Raw genomic sequence first — 16678 nt, forward strand, 5'->3', positions numbered from 1 at the left:
TAGTCAAGTTGATGTGGTAAAGCAGTTTCCTGCTGTTGGTGGCGTGATACACACACCAAACATGAGTGACACACTTTTAGAAGGATTACTTCAGATACATCCAAACAATGTTTGTGTTACCGGGACACGTCTCTCTTTTGGGCTGAAATCTGAACAAGATCTCTGGGTGCAGGTTTGCTTCAGCTGCATTGTTTTCCATGTTTGTCTAGTCCCGTTGTATGAAAACGAAGGAAGAATTCACCCAGATTTGACATCTTTGTCGTCATTTACTCACCCTCATGTCAGCCACTATTATTTTCATATGCGCATAAGTCATACAAGCTGCTTTCATGGTGCTTTTTGGAGCTTTGCAGTATAAATTACTATTCCTCACTTTCACTGTATGGAAAAGAGCAGCTCTGACATTCTGCTCAGCATCTTCTGAAAGACAGACTGGAGGAAAGAATTTTCATTTCTTAATTGTTTTTAACGTGCACTTTTAGTGTACTTCAAATCTTAAAAGTATGAACTGAACTTGCAGATAATATAATATTATTGAAATAAAAGCACATTTAAGTGTACTTAAAGAGAGTACACTTCCATGACTGTTTCTTAACACATTTAAGTGTCCTTTTTTAAAAATGTAAAAGTAAAAAATATATACTTTAAAGTACATTTTAAATCAATATGTTTCAACAATCATTTGTCGTGCTTCAAAGAAGTACTCTTTTTTTTAATTACATATAAAGATGAACATAAGTCCTACTTAAGGTGATCAAAATAGCATTCTAAAGTTCACCTAATTGCATTTAATATAAATTATAGGATATTTTGAATTAATTGCAATCAACATGCATGTAATTTCACAAGGGATTCGTGTCTTTAAGTGGTTGAACGTGAGGGCCTAAAATCCCTGAGGCAAGGGATTCCTTCAGAGACATTACAACATCTTATCTATTGCACTTACCTAAGCGTTTAAGCGAAATATTTCACAATAGTTTCTGTCCAGCACAGAATTAGATATTTGTTATTGTAATAGTTACAACATCTCCCACTCAAGTGAGATGTGCAATGCAACTCCACAAAACTAGATTTGAAGTGTTGTGCCTGCAGGGTAAGGATTTAGGTAGCTATGTTTTTTTGTTTTTTTGCCAGCAGTATAAATCACAAGTGATCAGTCACAAGGATCTACAGTAATGCTCAGTCAGCCATTTCCTTAGAATTGTACTAATTCCTTTAAGTGTAACTTCACAGATTTTCAACCCGCTTTGTATTGTTACAATGTCGGTAGTAAATGTTAATGACTACTAATTTACTCTTTCTCTGTGTTATCTTGACAGAGAAATTCACATTTATTTGTCAGCAAAAGTCTTTTGACAGCTCCAAGGCTTTCATGAAAACTACAGATTACTTCCTCATTTTTACATTTCCGCCCACAGACAGTCGGATCGACAGAGGGTTATTAACAAAATGTCTTATTCCAAGCGTATGTTTATCACTGAAAACTGTATCGTACTTTGTCTGCTCATTAAACAGCATTATGGTAAAAATGGAACACTATGGCAACAGCTTTCTTCCCTGTTCGCGAGGGCGTTTTGCTTCGGGGAGTTGGGCGGAACTGACGGACCGGCACTTTCTTTCCATTTTTTTCCCTCTGTTCGTTGTCATCCAGTTCTAAAAGTTGACTATAAACAAGAAGGGGTTTTTTTTGCGGTGATCTCTCCATATTTATGATTCTTTGCAGCCTTTAGCTACTGCCTACAACACGTTGTCAGGGTTCTGTCACTTCGCTCTAGTTTGTTCTTGTTTGGTAACAGCACAGTCTTGTCGTTGTGAGTGTGTGGTTCCGAGTTCGCTCGGGCCGTACGCTCTTTTGTCTGCGTGATACGTTTGCAGTCCAATTGCAATTGGGCTGGTTTTGTTACACAAACCTGGCAACCCTTGTTGTATGTGCGGAGTGTGGTGTTCGGATGCCATGGACGGCAACATGCCCAGTGCATTATGGGTGTTGAAGTTTTCTACCTATTTGACAAAAGGGAAGACAACAGCCTTTTTTCTCTGTTTTCTCTAAAAAGTTTTCGCCTTTCTACTGCATAGGCAGCCAAGTTCTATTGAAAGCCCATTCTGTCAGCAGTGAGGCCTCATCATTTTTTTTTCAGTGAAATGGTTGCTAAGAACTTTTTAACAACTGAACACTTGGGTTGTAACTGGGCACTGGAACTCCACATAGAGGTGGAACCCAGGAAAAGTTCTCTATTGGCCGCTCTGAGGGCTGTTTGGCTATACATAACAGTGTATGTATGTGTGTGTGTGTGTGTGTGTGTTTATCTCAGTCTGGAGTGTGTGTTGAGGGAACTGTGAGATTACTGGTCATAGAAAGACAAACTCACATGCTTTGACTGGATGTGGAGCTTCTGAACACTTAAGAGAACTTGATGACCATCTGTGCTCTCTCTCTCTCTCTCTCTCTCTCTCTCTCTCTCTCTCTCTATCTATCTATCTCTCTATCTATTTCTCTATCACGCTCTCACTGTTGTTTTACTTTCCCTAATGTTATATTAAACACATATTTAAGTTATGTCCTGAAAGAAGGAATAGGTTTGTTTTAAAAATACAGACCCCTATTATCTGGTTTCACAGCTGTTTTTTTTTTTTTTTTCTGTTTTTTTGTCAGCACAGTCTGATATTTGTGAAAAAAATATTAAAATCATGCAAAATTAAAGTCAGTCTTCATCCTGAAGGTCTTTCCATATGCTATGTAAAAAAAAACTTTTTGGTGTTCAATCATTTTGTTGTTATTGTTGTTGTTTAGGTTATTTCACTTATATTTATGTCATAACTATCATATTTTAACACTGTCATACAAAATCTAAAGATATTGTTTAAGGTTTTTTGTTAATTTCCCTCAAGTAGGTATTTTAGTAGCTACAGAGCAATACCAGAAAAGCTAAATGCATGTGTACAAAATATTAGTATTTTGTCAACCTCAAGATTTTCTTCAATATAAGGTCAGTTACATCCTGAATGCTGAATTCCTTCATTAATCAAATGTGAATGATATATTAGTCAATATTTATATTTCAGTATCTGAATCTGAAATTTTCTTCGTAATTAGTGCTACACTGTGCAATAGCTTGTTCTCTCTCTCTCTCTGTGTGTGTGTGCGTGTGCGTGCACGCGTGTGTGTTTTTATTATGGGTTAGATATCTCAGGAATGTTATTGGGTGTACTGCATTCTATTTGGAGGAATACTAAATTATAATTATATGTACTTTATCATCCGTGTGTGTGTGTACTTTGTGTGTGTGAGCAGTGGGGAACTGAGAGTAGAGGAGGAGAGGAAGTGAAATAGAGGAGTGGAGCGAAGGGGCTTTTGGGGGGTGTGACACAGTTACGCTGTAACGCAGTGAAAGACGGCACTGTTTAAAACACACACACACACTCTCCAGAAATAGAGTGGGCAGAAAAACAGATAGAGGGAAAGAGAGCCTGGAGTGAAGCAGAAATGAGGAAAAAAGATGAGAGTTTTTCTGAGAGAGGGAATGGAAAGAAAAAGAGAGAAGAGGAATGGAATGTGTAAAAGAGAAAGAAGATGTAAAGAAAGAAAGAGAAAGGTCTTTCTGTGTGAAGTCACTGAGCTAAGGGTGGGCTCAGCACTTGCTAAATAAACATTTACATTGCTGTGTCAAAGGCTAAATCTCTTCACAATGGCCTTTCAGAAACAAAAGAGGGAACTCATCTCAAATTTACCATATGATTCAAATGCTGACTGAGAAAACTCAGGGATTTGAACACGTGATCTGAAAATATGTGATGGTCATCCTGCAAAAACAAAAACTCTGACATATCAACATGTTATTCCGATGTTAAACTAAAGCAATAGTTTGCGCAAAAATGCTAATTCTGTCATCATTTACTCACCATTTATTCATTTCCGTGGATACTGGCTGTAATGCTCTAAAAATTATCCACTGAAAAGCACCATAACAGTGTCCATTCAACTTGTGCACTATATTCATTGTGTGAGGGGGAAAAAATCGCCCTCGATTTTCCAAAATAAATTAACTGGAAAAGAGCAACATCAACATTCTGTTAAAAGTCTCTTTAATACAGTCATGCAGGTTTGAAGTGACATGAGGATGAGTAAATGATGACAGAATTCGCATTTTTGGGAGAACTAGTCCTTTAACAACGTTTTGAATATGACCAGAGGGTCCATTTTATCAAATGCACATCATGTGACGTGTCCCTGTCCAATCATTGTCCTCATACTGAAGGGCTGTTTTCAAATTTAAATACATTACAGATGCTGCTGAATTCCTGTGCTTTAAAGAGTTGGAGAGAGTTTCCTTTGTGGGGATTTAAAGAATTTAGACCATAATGCTGATATGGGACAATATATCAGGAATTTGTCAGGAAATGAGCTCAAATCTCAGCTGGGACTTGTTCGGACAGCTGTCCATCACCTGTGCAAACGACCCGCCGCAAATGACTCCGTTGTGGGGTTTTGTAATCTTTTGTTTGCATTGTATTTCACAAACAGTTTATCCAATTTATTTACTTTAATATTAAATTAGCTGAACTTGTGTTTCAGAATAAGTTCATTTAGTTTCCCGTTGATATTCTCTTTCTCCTTCTGCCTTTTTCTTCAGTTGTCCTCGTGGGAGGCCTAAACGTTCATGTTTATTCTCTTCAGGTTGGGTTTGTAAAGGCCCACTGTTTTACAGCTGTTCTCCTCCCCTGACTTTCCCTCATCTTCTCTTTTCTCTTCTCTCTTTTTGTACACTACTAAAAAAAAAGTTTTTGTCTTGTTTTCCAGTAAAAATATCGAAATATCCTTTAATCAAGATAGACTTACTTAATAAGGTCCTAGTATGCTTTTATGCATGTTCATCTTTCTTTAGTGTGTAATGTTACTGTTTGAGCACAAAGTCACTCCAAAAGGAGTTCTTCTCTATATCAGTGTCACTGTTTCTGAACTCCCTGAAACGCCTCCATTGTAGTCTTGAGTTTACTTCTGGGAACGAACACGTCACAATATTCCTCATTTGAATAATTCCTCCCCAAGTCATATGCAAATTAAAGGGGCGTGGCCTGGTTGAGTTAGTTAGTAGTTTGTGAAACTGGTAAGGGGCGTGACATTTCCCAAACACCCTCAAAGCAGTTGACCAATCACAACACACTGGTCCAGTCGACCAATCAGAGCACATTGTGCTCATAAAGGAACTAAACCGGGGTGCGTTTCCAAAAAGCATTGTTAGCCAACTATGGTCGCGAGTTCTGATGAATTGTGTTGGTAACGACAGAACTTGCGACCATAGCTGGCTTTGGGAAGAGTTACTGACAGACTGGGAAGAGAGGTGCTGCAACAATGTGAAATATGTGAAAAATAACATTCAAGCATGAAAACCTATTTTACTAAACCTCAAAAAATCAAGACTTGAAAATTGATCCAGATTAATTCGTCATGCTTAAAACAAGATAAATCTGCCATTGGGTTAAGAAAACTAAACTTATTTCAAAGGGAAAACAAGTTTATTGTTTGCACCCCACTGGCAGATATATTTTGTAATAAGTGAAAAGTCACTTAATTTTGACAAATTTTTCAGAAAACAGGACTTGTTATATTATAGATATTTGTACTGGAAATCAAGACTAAAATACAGAGGAAGCACAAAATCATTTTTGCACTTTTTAGGACTAACCTTGTTTAACACATACATATCCGTGCTGGATTTACTCTGCATTAGTTTTAAACAAACAGACACAAACTTACAGACGTATGTCATTACCCACATATTAAAAACACGTGTATGTTACTTCATCACACACATACACACACACGTGGACACAAAGAAAGAAGTGTATAGCCAACATTCTTTATGTGCTGCACAAATGAGCCCCACATGTTCACACACTCTCACATACACTGAGGGCTTCTGTGTAATCTAGTTAGTGGCGTTTGATTAGTCAAGCATCGCTATTACTATTTATATTACTCTTATTTCTTCTCTCGCTCAAGGCTCTTGCTCTAAGAATTCAGCTTTGTTGAGTAACTCATCCTGCTCCGTTTGTACATCAAATTTAGTTGGACTCTTTTGACTTGGGCCAGTAAGTAACCATTGAGCGATCACTCAGAACTCCTCAGCAACCACACAGAAACGTCCTGCCAGCCACAACGCCACATCATTAAAAACAAATACTCTGGGCCATCAGTCCGCTATACTGTTAAAAAGATCTCATCAATATACATTACAAGCTACCAGAATTTAATCTTACTTTCTGACCACATAAATATCAGCATCTGCAATATCAGCAAGTTTGGCACATAGAATATGTGCACATAGAAACATAATTTCATTTGTGTCTATTCAGGTGGTTTCAGTTTCTTGTTTTCTTGAAGTGTGTTTGTGCATGTTTCAGCATGCTGCTTTGTTAAGTGTGTTTACACTGACCAACTGCTTTTGTCAGCTGGACACTGAGAAAAACAAAAGAATGAGGTATTCAGGGACAAAGAGGAAAGATGTGTGTGGAGAAAGTGTGTGTGTGAGTGAGTGAGTGAGTGACAGCTGTTGTGTCATTATAGTGTTCACAACATGTGTGAGAAAAATCTTGAGCTCCCACCACATCTATCCGCCATGGATGCATCTGAGCCTGCCATACATTCATTTATGTGTGTGTGTGTGTGTGTGTGTGTGTGTGTGTGTGTGTGTGTGTGTGTGTGTGTGTGTGTGTGTGTGAACGCTACACCATGATTTCCCACTGAGCTTGTAAGCACTTGGCTTCCCCTGGTAATAAGATCCGATTGAGCTGCTATTTTGTGTGTGTGTGTGTGTGTGTGTGTCTGTGTGTCTGTGTGTGTGTGCGCGCAGATGCAGTCTGACCCGTGTGTGCCCCTGTTTGACAGTGGCCCTATTAACGAGGAAGTGAATGTGGCCTAAGGAAAGGCAGTAAAGCATTAGCTCTCTCTCCCTCTCTCCCTCTCCCTCTCTCTCTCTCTGTCTCTCTCTCTCTCTCCCTCTCTCCCTCTCCCTCTCTCTCTCTCTCTCTCTCTCTCTCTCTCTCAGCTTGAGTTCTAGTTTTGCTTCATTACAGGAGCTCCTCTGAACTCTCTGGCTGGTAAATATCCACTATATATCAGCTCTGTGTCGTCCTTCTGCACTCTTAGCAAGTAAACGTGTCCTTTGGGTCGGTTCTCACAAATGCTTTGGCTGTTTTCATTCGGTATGCTTAGCTTGTATAATTCTAATAAGGATATAAAACCACTGGTCACACTTTAGTTTGAAGAACACATATTCTCTATTAACTACGACGTTTGTCTCAATAAACTCCTAATTTACTGCTCATTAATAGTTAGTAAGGTAGTTGTTAAGTTTAGGTATTGGGTGGATTAAGAGATGTAGAATAATGGTCATGCAGAATAAGGCATTAATATGTGCTTTATAAGTACTAATAAACAGCCAATATCCCGTAATAGTAATATTAATACCCGTGCGCAAGCAGACCATCTACGGGACAAGCCGGATTCACCATATCTTTATGTACACAATAATAATCTTTTACATTGTAATCCTTTTATTTTTAATATTTAAAAATGTTTGTGTGCTGCTGCGCGCCCCTGTGTGTGCAGAGTGTACGTGTGTTGTAGACCCGCCTTTTGGTGCACATTACTAACGCACTCTTTAAATAGCAAAATAAAATATTGCGCCATTGACTTTAGACCAGGTTTCAGTTGGTCAGTGGCTCAGTCTATTTCAGTTCCCTCAAAATAGCAACACACCAACAATGCGCCAGAACACACCTCGTTTTCAGACCAGCAGCCCATGGGCGCACAGATGGGCGCAAATGTATTTGCTATTTAAACAATGTGATGCAGGACATTAAAATGATAACTGCGTCGGGTTGAAACCAGCAAACAACACTTGCTTAGTGCCTGGTGCCGCATTGTACCGGGTGTATGATAGGGTCCATAAACTCACAGAATTGCGAGATGTCAGCCCTCAATTGTGAGATAAAAAGTCACAATTACCTTTTTGATTTTTTTATTCCATGGCGGAAACAAGCTTGCATAGATTTTAGTATTCTTACTACATAAAGCATACTTCAAAAATATAATTTAACTTATTTCACCCCAAAATTTCCTGATTATTAACTCACCCCTAGGCCATATATATGACTTTCTTTCCTCAGCAGAATAGAAATTAAGCTTTCGGAGGAAAAATTTTCGCTAGGGAAGACCCTTATATCCATCGACTGGGGTTGTGTGGATTAGGAAACTAAACAGGTGTGTGGAATTAGGAACCATGGAACTTGTTTAATAAACCAAGGAGATTAACTAGGAAACTAAGGAAAACAGGAAAGTTGGGTTCAGAGCAAAATGAGGGTAAATAAATGAATTTTTATTATTTGTCATTTTATATCTTTATTCATAACAATCATATGTTCTGGGGTTTCAAACACTTCAAACCTTACCCAATATTCTGAATGTTTATAAATATTCGTCAGCATTGATGTAGCCTAATTAAACGTATGTATATATGCATGTCGTAAAATTATGCCCAAACCACAGATTAATTAAAGTAAATCAACGATCAAGACTATGAGCACTAAACCCCTTGAATAAACGGAACTAGAGTTTTCCCGAGCAAACACACTCAGACGTTGCAGACGTGTTGTAAATATTTAGGGAAGGTTTGTGGATAGCCGCAGTGTGTGTGTGTGCATTAATGCGACAGTGTTTGGTCATTAATGGCCATGTCTGCTGCGGTCTGACACCTCAGTGACCCTGCGACTGCTTAATTTCACCCTCGTTTCGGCGCGCAGCTGCCTCTGCCTGTCCCGCCTCCTGCTTTAGTGTCCTGCAACATCCCTCCTCTTAATCTCTCCCACTGTGGGTGGTTCCTGTCGTGTTCAAGAGGGACGGGGAAAGACAGGAAGAGGAAAAAGGCAACAGAAAATAAGCAGTGTTTCCTGATGTCATTGGCATCGTGAACGAACACGTGGATCTTGAGAGGAGCATCTGGTCCAAACCAGAGCTGTGCTCTTGCACTCTCAATGCTGATATAGGTTTGATTTATGATGCCATATGTTTTTATCCTGATGGTTGTGGTTTGGGAATTGCAAGGAATTTATCGATTCTGGTTCAGTTTCCACTTAACAATTCTAGTTCCTTAACCTTGTAAATTGTAAAAAGAATTTTTTTTTTAAATGGAACACTTTATTAATCCTTAAAAAATAAAAAAAAATTGCTACCATATTTGATACATCAGGCTTTTATGGCTCAAATAGTCTGATATAGTGCCCTATCATACACCCGGTGCAATGCAACGTCAGGCACGATGCAAGTGTTTTTTGCTAGTTTCAGCCTGACGCAGTTATCATTTTCACGTCTTGCACCATGTTGTTTAAATAGCAAATACATTTGCGCCTATCTGTTCGCCCACAGGCTGCTGGCATAGGCATAGAATTGTTGGCGCGTTGCTATTTTGAGGCAACTGAAATAGACTGAGCCATTGATCAACAAAAAGAGTGCGTTAGTAATATGCACCTGCGGGTCCACAACGTGCGTACACTTTGTCCCGTAGACGGTCTGCTTGCGCTTTAACCTTGCGCACAAACTGATCCGTTTCCTCGCTAGAGAAGCGTTCAGTTTTTCCGCTTGCAAATTCCGCCATGTAAATAGTGAATCCGCCATGGCGCGAGCGCAACTGGCTTTTAAAGGGAATGGGAGATGAGACTCTGATTGGTTTATTGCATGTTACGCCCAAAACACACCCATTACTCATTAAGAGAATAGGGACAACCCTTCTAGACCATGCGCCGGGAGCGCCGACCATTTTTCCCGTCGTTAAACTAGACCATGCGCTTAAATCGTTAAAACAGGGCCTATAGTGTTAATATAATATGACTCTCATAGTCAAGGAGGAAAAAACACCTCAGTTTTGTCCAAAGCAAAAATATATAATTTGTTGCAGATGCTGATAATTACGTGGCCAAAAAGTAAGATGATAATATTTAATACAAATGTAAAAAATTTAAGAATTTAAATTTTAACATGATTTTTTTCAAATTAAAAAAATATTTATGGATAATCAAGTAAACCTAAGTTACTTAATGTTATCTTTATGTTTACTTTATAAAAACAGTAAAGATTTCACAACAAAAATCACGACCTGAAGGTGGACGTTTTTACAATTATACAAAAAACTTCCAAAAAAAAAGTATAAACTATCAATCAGATGACAGAAGGCATGTAGTAGATTGTGTGCAACAGGTTTTTCAGCAAAGTTTTGGCTGAGGCCTTAGAAATTAGTGGATCAAATATGCTACAGTGGGCTTTATAGGGTTAATGGTTCTGTTAATAATTTGGAAGAATGGAATTCAGTGCTTATTTTTAATCTTTCAAACAAAGTTTTTAAGTCTTGTTTTGACAAACTTTATTTTTCAAAAAGGTTTTTTTAATTCTCAACCCTAGTGTTTTGTCAGTTTTTCATTCCTTAAAATGTGTGTCATTTCGCGTTGTCTTCTTCAGGGCTCTTGGCTTTCTCTGACTCCATAAACATTGGCCTCCGTCTGTCTCTCCCTCTCTAGAGATTTATGGGAGTGTTTCCAGGTTCACCATTATTTCCATATGGTAGCCAATGTATCACTCTCTGTCACAGTTTTACCCAAAGCTTGCACACAGACACACACACACACACACACACACACACACACACACAGACATACACATTGTCATACTTGTCGAAGTGAGACACTATAACTTAAGTCTCTCTCTCTCTCTCCCTCCAGGCATGTCCAGGTGCTCCAGTAAACTCCAGGGCTGAGCAGTGTGCAGCGTTCAACAGTCAAGAGTTTATGGGACGCGTGTATGACTGGGAGCCTTTCACAGAAGGTTAGAAACGGAAATTGAAGGGGTATAAAGGGAAAAAAGAAGCAATAACAGAGGTGTGGTGGAATATTACCCTGCTTCGTACCTTGTGGAGCAGCATTTGGAGTTTATTGTTTAATTATCAAGTTTACTGGACATCTACTCACACCACATTTTCCATTTACCTCACTATCAGACCATGTTCTTTTGTTAAGTTGTGAGGTACAAATGTGACCATGGACCACAAAACCAGTCACAAGTCTCACTGGTATATTTGTGGCAATAGCCAACAATACATTGTATGGGTCAAAATTATGGATTTTTCTTTTATGCCAAAAATCATTAGGATATTAAGTAAAGATTATGATCCATGAAGATATTTTGTACATTTCCTACCTTAAATATATCAAAAATTTATTTTTGTGAGTGGATGCAGCACAATCGCCAACAGAAATGGACAACTTTAAAGGCGATTTTCTCAATATTTAGATTTTCTTGCACCCTCAGATTCCAGATTTTCTAATAGTTGTATCTCGGCCAAATATTGTCCTATCCTAACAAACCATACATCAATTGAAAGCTTATTTATTCAGCTTAGGGTCATAAATGAGCTCTGTTCCAAAACCTAGTGTGCTGGCTACCTAGAAAAGATTTTAAGGCACTACCGTTCAAAAGTTTGGGGTCATTACAGTTTTTTTTTTATGTCAAAGAAGTGTCATATGTTCACCAAGGCTGCATTTATTTAATTCAAAATACAGTGAAAATGGTGATATTGTGAAATATTATTACAATTTTATTATAAAACTCTTTTCTATTTGAACATATTTTAAAATGTAATTTATTCCTGTGATCAAAGCTGTATTTTCAGCATCATTACTCCAGTCTTCAGTGTCACATGATCCTTCACAAATCATAATAATACGCTGATTTGCTGCTCAAGAAACATTTCTGTTTATTATCAGTGTTGATAATCAGGATAAATAGAAAGTTCAAAAGAACAGCATTTATTTGAAATAGAAATATTGGTAACACTTTATAATAAGTTTACGGTAACAAAGCAGTTATAAATCATGTTCAATAAAGTTTGGTTTAAAGCACATTTTCCCATTTTCCGTGGCCTAATCTAAAGTGAGAAATATTTACGTTAATAAGTTAACAAAGCATTATCTAACTCTTTCTATGAGCTAATTAAACAATACTAATTTGTTAATTACAGAGACAATGAATGAACTGAATGAACTCTCTCAATGCAATAACTCACTGTTTGTATATAGTCTATTAATGTAGTAACTACAGTTTATAAACTATTAATTAACTGACATCTTTTGTAACATTATAAATTACTTTACTGTTACTTTTCAGCAATTTAATGTGTCCTGGCTGAATAAAAGTATCAATTTCTTTCAACAAAAAAAAAGTACTGACCTCAAACTATTGAACGGCAGTTTAGCTGCACTTTAGACACAAACCGTGTTCCCAAATGCTGCCTTCTTAAGCCTTTTTGCCAAAATATAAAGCACAAATGAATGCTTTTTTAAAGTTTTTTGAAGATGACTTAGAAGTTGAGAAAAAATTTTGATAACTCTATACTGAAAATATTAACTAAATTTTGATTTCAAATTACAAAAAAAGAAAAAAAAATTGATTACACTTCTATTTTATCTACCAAATCAACATGGTGGAGTATTTTCAGTTCTGTTCAACAAGTTTTGCCATTTCTAAACTAATTCTGCCGATTTTTCTTCACAATCAGCGTAGAAAATTTGAAAAATGTGCACAGATTCAGTTTAGACTGGCATGGCCTTAAACAGTCAGTGATTCTCAGAAAGCTCAGAACTAGCAGATAAGCAAGAATAAAGGCGTTTTTGAGAGGCTGTAAATGACCTGAGCCTTAAGAAGACAAAGTAGATGTAGAATGAATGAAGGAAGGAGGAGGGGGGTGACCACAGGGGTCATGGGTATTACTGTACAAGCAAAGCGTCTTTGTGAGAGAGAAGGATAGAGAAAGAGAAGTTAAAGAGAAACACAGAGTTAAAAACAGAGGAATGTGTGACGGACCCTTATAAAAGTCACCGAGACAGAATGCACGTACCGGACCACGACTATAAATCAACAATACAGAAAGAGGAGAGAAAGAAAAAGAGGGACTTATAGTGGGGAAATCGGATGAGGGAGGAGGAGTCAGAGAGGACAGAGGTTAGGGAGTCATAGCAACCGAATGAAAAATGCTGCTGTTCGGGATGGATGGATGGATGGGATGAAAGGGTCTGTGAATGAGAGGAGAAAGACCTGAATGGAGGAAGAAAGGCCTGAATAGTAAGTGAGAGGCTTGAAAAAGGGGGAAGTGAGGACAGACATTACTGAAGTGACATTCAATCTACTGAGGAGAGAGAGCCGTCTGGCCCACTATGGTGTGCGGGACGCCCTCTCTGACAGATGACCACAAATATTTAGGACTGAACCTTAAATCTTCAGTTTAGATCTGTGCCGTTTTAAATATTGAGTATAGAATCTTGATTCTTGAGTTTAGAACCCTGAATCTTTAGTTTAGAATCTATTATCTTGAGTTTAGAATCTTGAATCTTTAGTGTAGAACCTTGAAATTGAATTTAGAATCATGCGTACTGAGTTTAAGTTAAGGATCCTTAATGTTGAGTTTAGAATCTTCAGATAGAATCTCAAGTCTTGAGTTTATAACTTTGAAACGTGAGTTTGCAATCTTGAGTGTAGACACTAGAATTTTGAATTACAATCTTGAGTTTAGAATCTTCCATTTAGTCCAGTCATTTTATGAAAAAAGGTTGAACAAATTGCAACAGAAGCAAACTCAACTGATTTTGTATCCTCAATATGTCCTGAGTAAGGGAAAAAAAAGTCCCGAAGAATCCCATTAGGGAAAAGTTTCGAAAAAGACCCAAATATATCCTATTCATACGCCTATGCATTTTTTTCTTACGTGAATAGGGTACAAATTTTAACCTTTAGATATCACCATGAAAATTACTGAGTTGATTACTTACATCAAGACAAACAAAAATTGTATTACAAGTTTTTTGAAATTGTTTGTTAACATGGACAAACGGTGCATAATCTAATTATGTATGTGCTAATTTGCATAAATACCACAACAGATCTAAACATTGGGTCTAGCCAGGTGAAAATGTCTTGTTGAATCTTGTTGACACATAACAGTAAAATTCTTAATGTTAAGGTTTGAATGGAACCCATTTAGGCTACCCATGAGCATTAATACATAGAGGCAGGAAGAAGTACTTTAAACCAGCCAAAATCAAGAACCCTTAATTTTGTGTTTGGGTAGATTCTTCATTTGGAAACTTGAGTCTTGTATTTAGATCATTGAACATTGAAGTTATTTGTTGATGAAGTGCTGCTAATGAATTGTTGCAGCTGCTGTTATCTGTGAATCTTTTATGACTGAGCTTTTTCGCATCGTGATTCGGAGAGTCTTTATCTCGCAGCTGCTTTCAGTCATATTCAGTAAATCATTTATAGATGAGGAAAAGCTTGTGTGACATTAAAGGAATAGTTTTATACAAGGAGAAAGGAGATTACATGATATTTATTCCAAACCTAAGTATAGGGCGCCAGCTTTAATCCTATTACAATAAATAATCAAAATTTATTTGATTGAAATCATATACAATACAATGCAGATATGATGTTTGGCACATTTTATTTTTGGATAGATTGCTGTAGATTGTTTGCTTTGAGCTACAGATCAGTTCAGTCTAATGTTTGTTTAAGGGTAATTCAACTGATATTGATGTATTCGTCTAGCAAATGCTTTTATCCAAAGTGACTTATAAAAGGATTGCCTCAGAACAAGTGATTCATCCCGAGGAGATTATGTAACATGAATTGGGCCAATACACACTTCCTAAATGACTTGGAAAAGTACAAGCTAGAACAGAGATGTAGGTGTGACACTGTAAAATAGTGCTTTGTGGTTTAAGGGTAAGGGTGAGTCAAATGCATTTCTTGAATGCTACATTAATCTCAATGCATTTCAAAAATGCTCTTCCTCCACATTAGCATTTTCACACACGCACATTTTCCAGAAGTTTCTTGTCCACACTGAAACATCAGTAAAACACTAAAATCATGTGCAAGTGTAAAATGTAATAAAGGCTCATGATGATACTGAGAGTGAAGTGCTTACACTATTCTCCTGGCACAATACATACAGGTTGTACTCAATTACCATTTATTGTATGGAAAGGTTACGTTTACACTAGCCTGGAAATCCAGACCCAAATCTGAAAGATTAATGGTCTGGCATCGAGTAATGAAAATCGCCCAGCTCGAGGGGCGGCACCAAGCATGCATTTGAAAATCTCACTGCACGCAATTGGATCAAACGACCAATCACAACAATGTAGCCCCATACGCTTAACTACCAGTGGAGCTAACTGGTAGATTAGATTAGACGGCAAAACAGCAAAAACATTCTTGCAAAGGAAGGATTCGAGCGCCATCTTCTGTTCCTCTTTTAGATAAAAAGCCAAGTCTAACTCGTTCATTGTAGCGGCCAAAACCATTTCAAACAACTGGTGTTCATCCATAGCCATCTTGCAATGTTTACTAATGACTTCGACATCACAGCGCTGTCGTCATCTGTTTAGCCCGCCTCTTGCCCGCCTATATCAGATAACCCGATGTGATTGGTGCAGCTCGGATACAAGGGCATATTTAATGAGCATCATTAGTCGACGCCAGAGTAACTCGCTGAGCAAATTCAATTTGAGTCTCGCGAGAACTCTGGATTTCCAGGGTACGTTTATACGACAACGATGTACTAAAAACAGAAACGTTTTTCCTTTGCGTTTTCGCTTACAGACGCCAATGTTGTCAAAACGATCCCCATTCAAACAGATCCGCCAAAATGATTAAAAAACTCTGTATTCTGCTGTCAGACCAGTAGTTGGCAAAGTCACTTTGTTAAAGTCCCCTTGTTGTCAATAACTGTATCTCTTAAAACTCATCTTTGATCACTAAAATGACATATTTAAATGTTTTTTCCTGTGAAAAAAAAAATAAATTCTACATGCCAATGGCATGGCAATGAGGCTTCTTATATCCCTCACTCACACAGTTCACATGTGCAGGAAATCAATTCCTAATAAAACAAGAACACGCATAACAAGAACACTTCCGCCCCCTAGAGAACAGACAAATCATTACACAAATAAAACAAATCAATCAAAAATACATGCACATGTAACATATGCTAATCAGCCCCGCCTCCACTCACTCACACCAGCTCAGAGATTCACTCGGCCAACTTACTGAGGTAAACGCTGAGGAATGGTAATTAATATGATTAGCCTTTTCTTGACTACATTATCAAACAGCTAATAGTGTGTTGCTAATGTTACACAATCCATGTTCCCGTTCGCCATCTCAGAGTCAGGCAGCTGCCTTCTAACAATCATCAGTGGAGAGAGGCATAGAGTTCATCATAGCTTCGTAATATACACCATACACCCGCTATATTGCTAAATCGACCCGATTTTTCATATCAACAGAAAAATATACCGGGATAACCTGGCTTCTCTCGAGACACCCCTGCTAGTTCACTGTTAATGATCTGGGCTGGGTTTCCCGAAACCTTCTTAACGCTACGTCGTTCTTAAGTTACACCTTAAGCTGTACCTTATCGTTAATACGTGTTTCCTGAAACGTTCTTAGTTAAGCATACCTTCTGTAAGTCATATGTTCGGAAGGTTGGTCTGGACCACTCTTAGCTTTACTTTATCACTGTTGGAGGTCTATACGAATATAATTCTGAAGTTTTAATACACCCAGACA

At 37.8% G+C, this 16678-nt stretch overlaps 1 protein-coding gene across 4 annotated transcripts in view; it reads left to right on the forward strand.

Moving 5' to 3' along the window:
• adamtsl4 (ADAMTS-like 4) overlaps positions 1–16678 on the forward strand; it is a 63022-nt gene that overhangs the window by 10582 nt on the left and 35762 nt on the right. For all 4 annotated transcript variants that reach the window (XR_014603216.1, XR_014603217.1, XM_084089219.1 and 1 more), the window contains exon 5: positions 10771–10873. Coding sequence is in view for 2 of the 4 variants with exons in the window: in XM_084089219.1 (XP_083945345.1) it covers positions 10771–10873 (103 nt within the window). In the remaining 2 variants the exon portion in view is untranslated. The remainder of the gene's footprint in view (positions 1–10770; positions 10874–16678) is intronic.

The sequence above is a fragment of the Abramis brama genome (genome assembly GCF_963993115.1).
Source record: "Abramis brama genome assembly, chromosome: 17".
NCBI classification, from domain to species: domain Eukaryota; kingdom Metazoa; phylum Chordata; class Actinopteri; order Cypriniformes; family Leuciscidae; genus Abramis; species Abramis brama.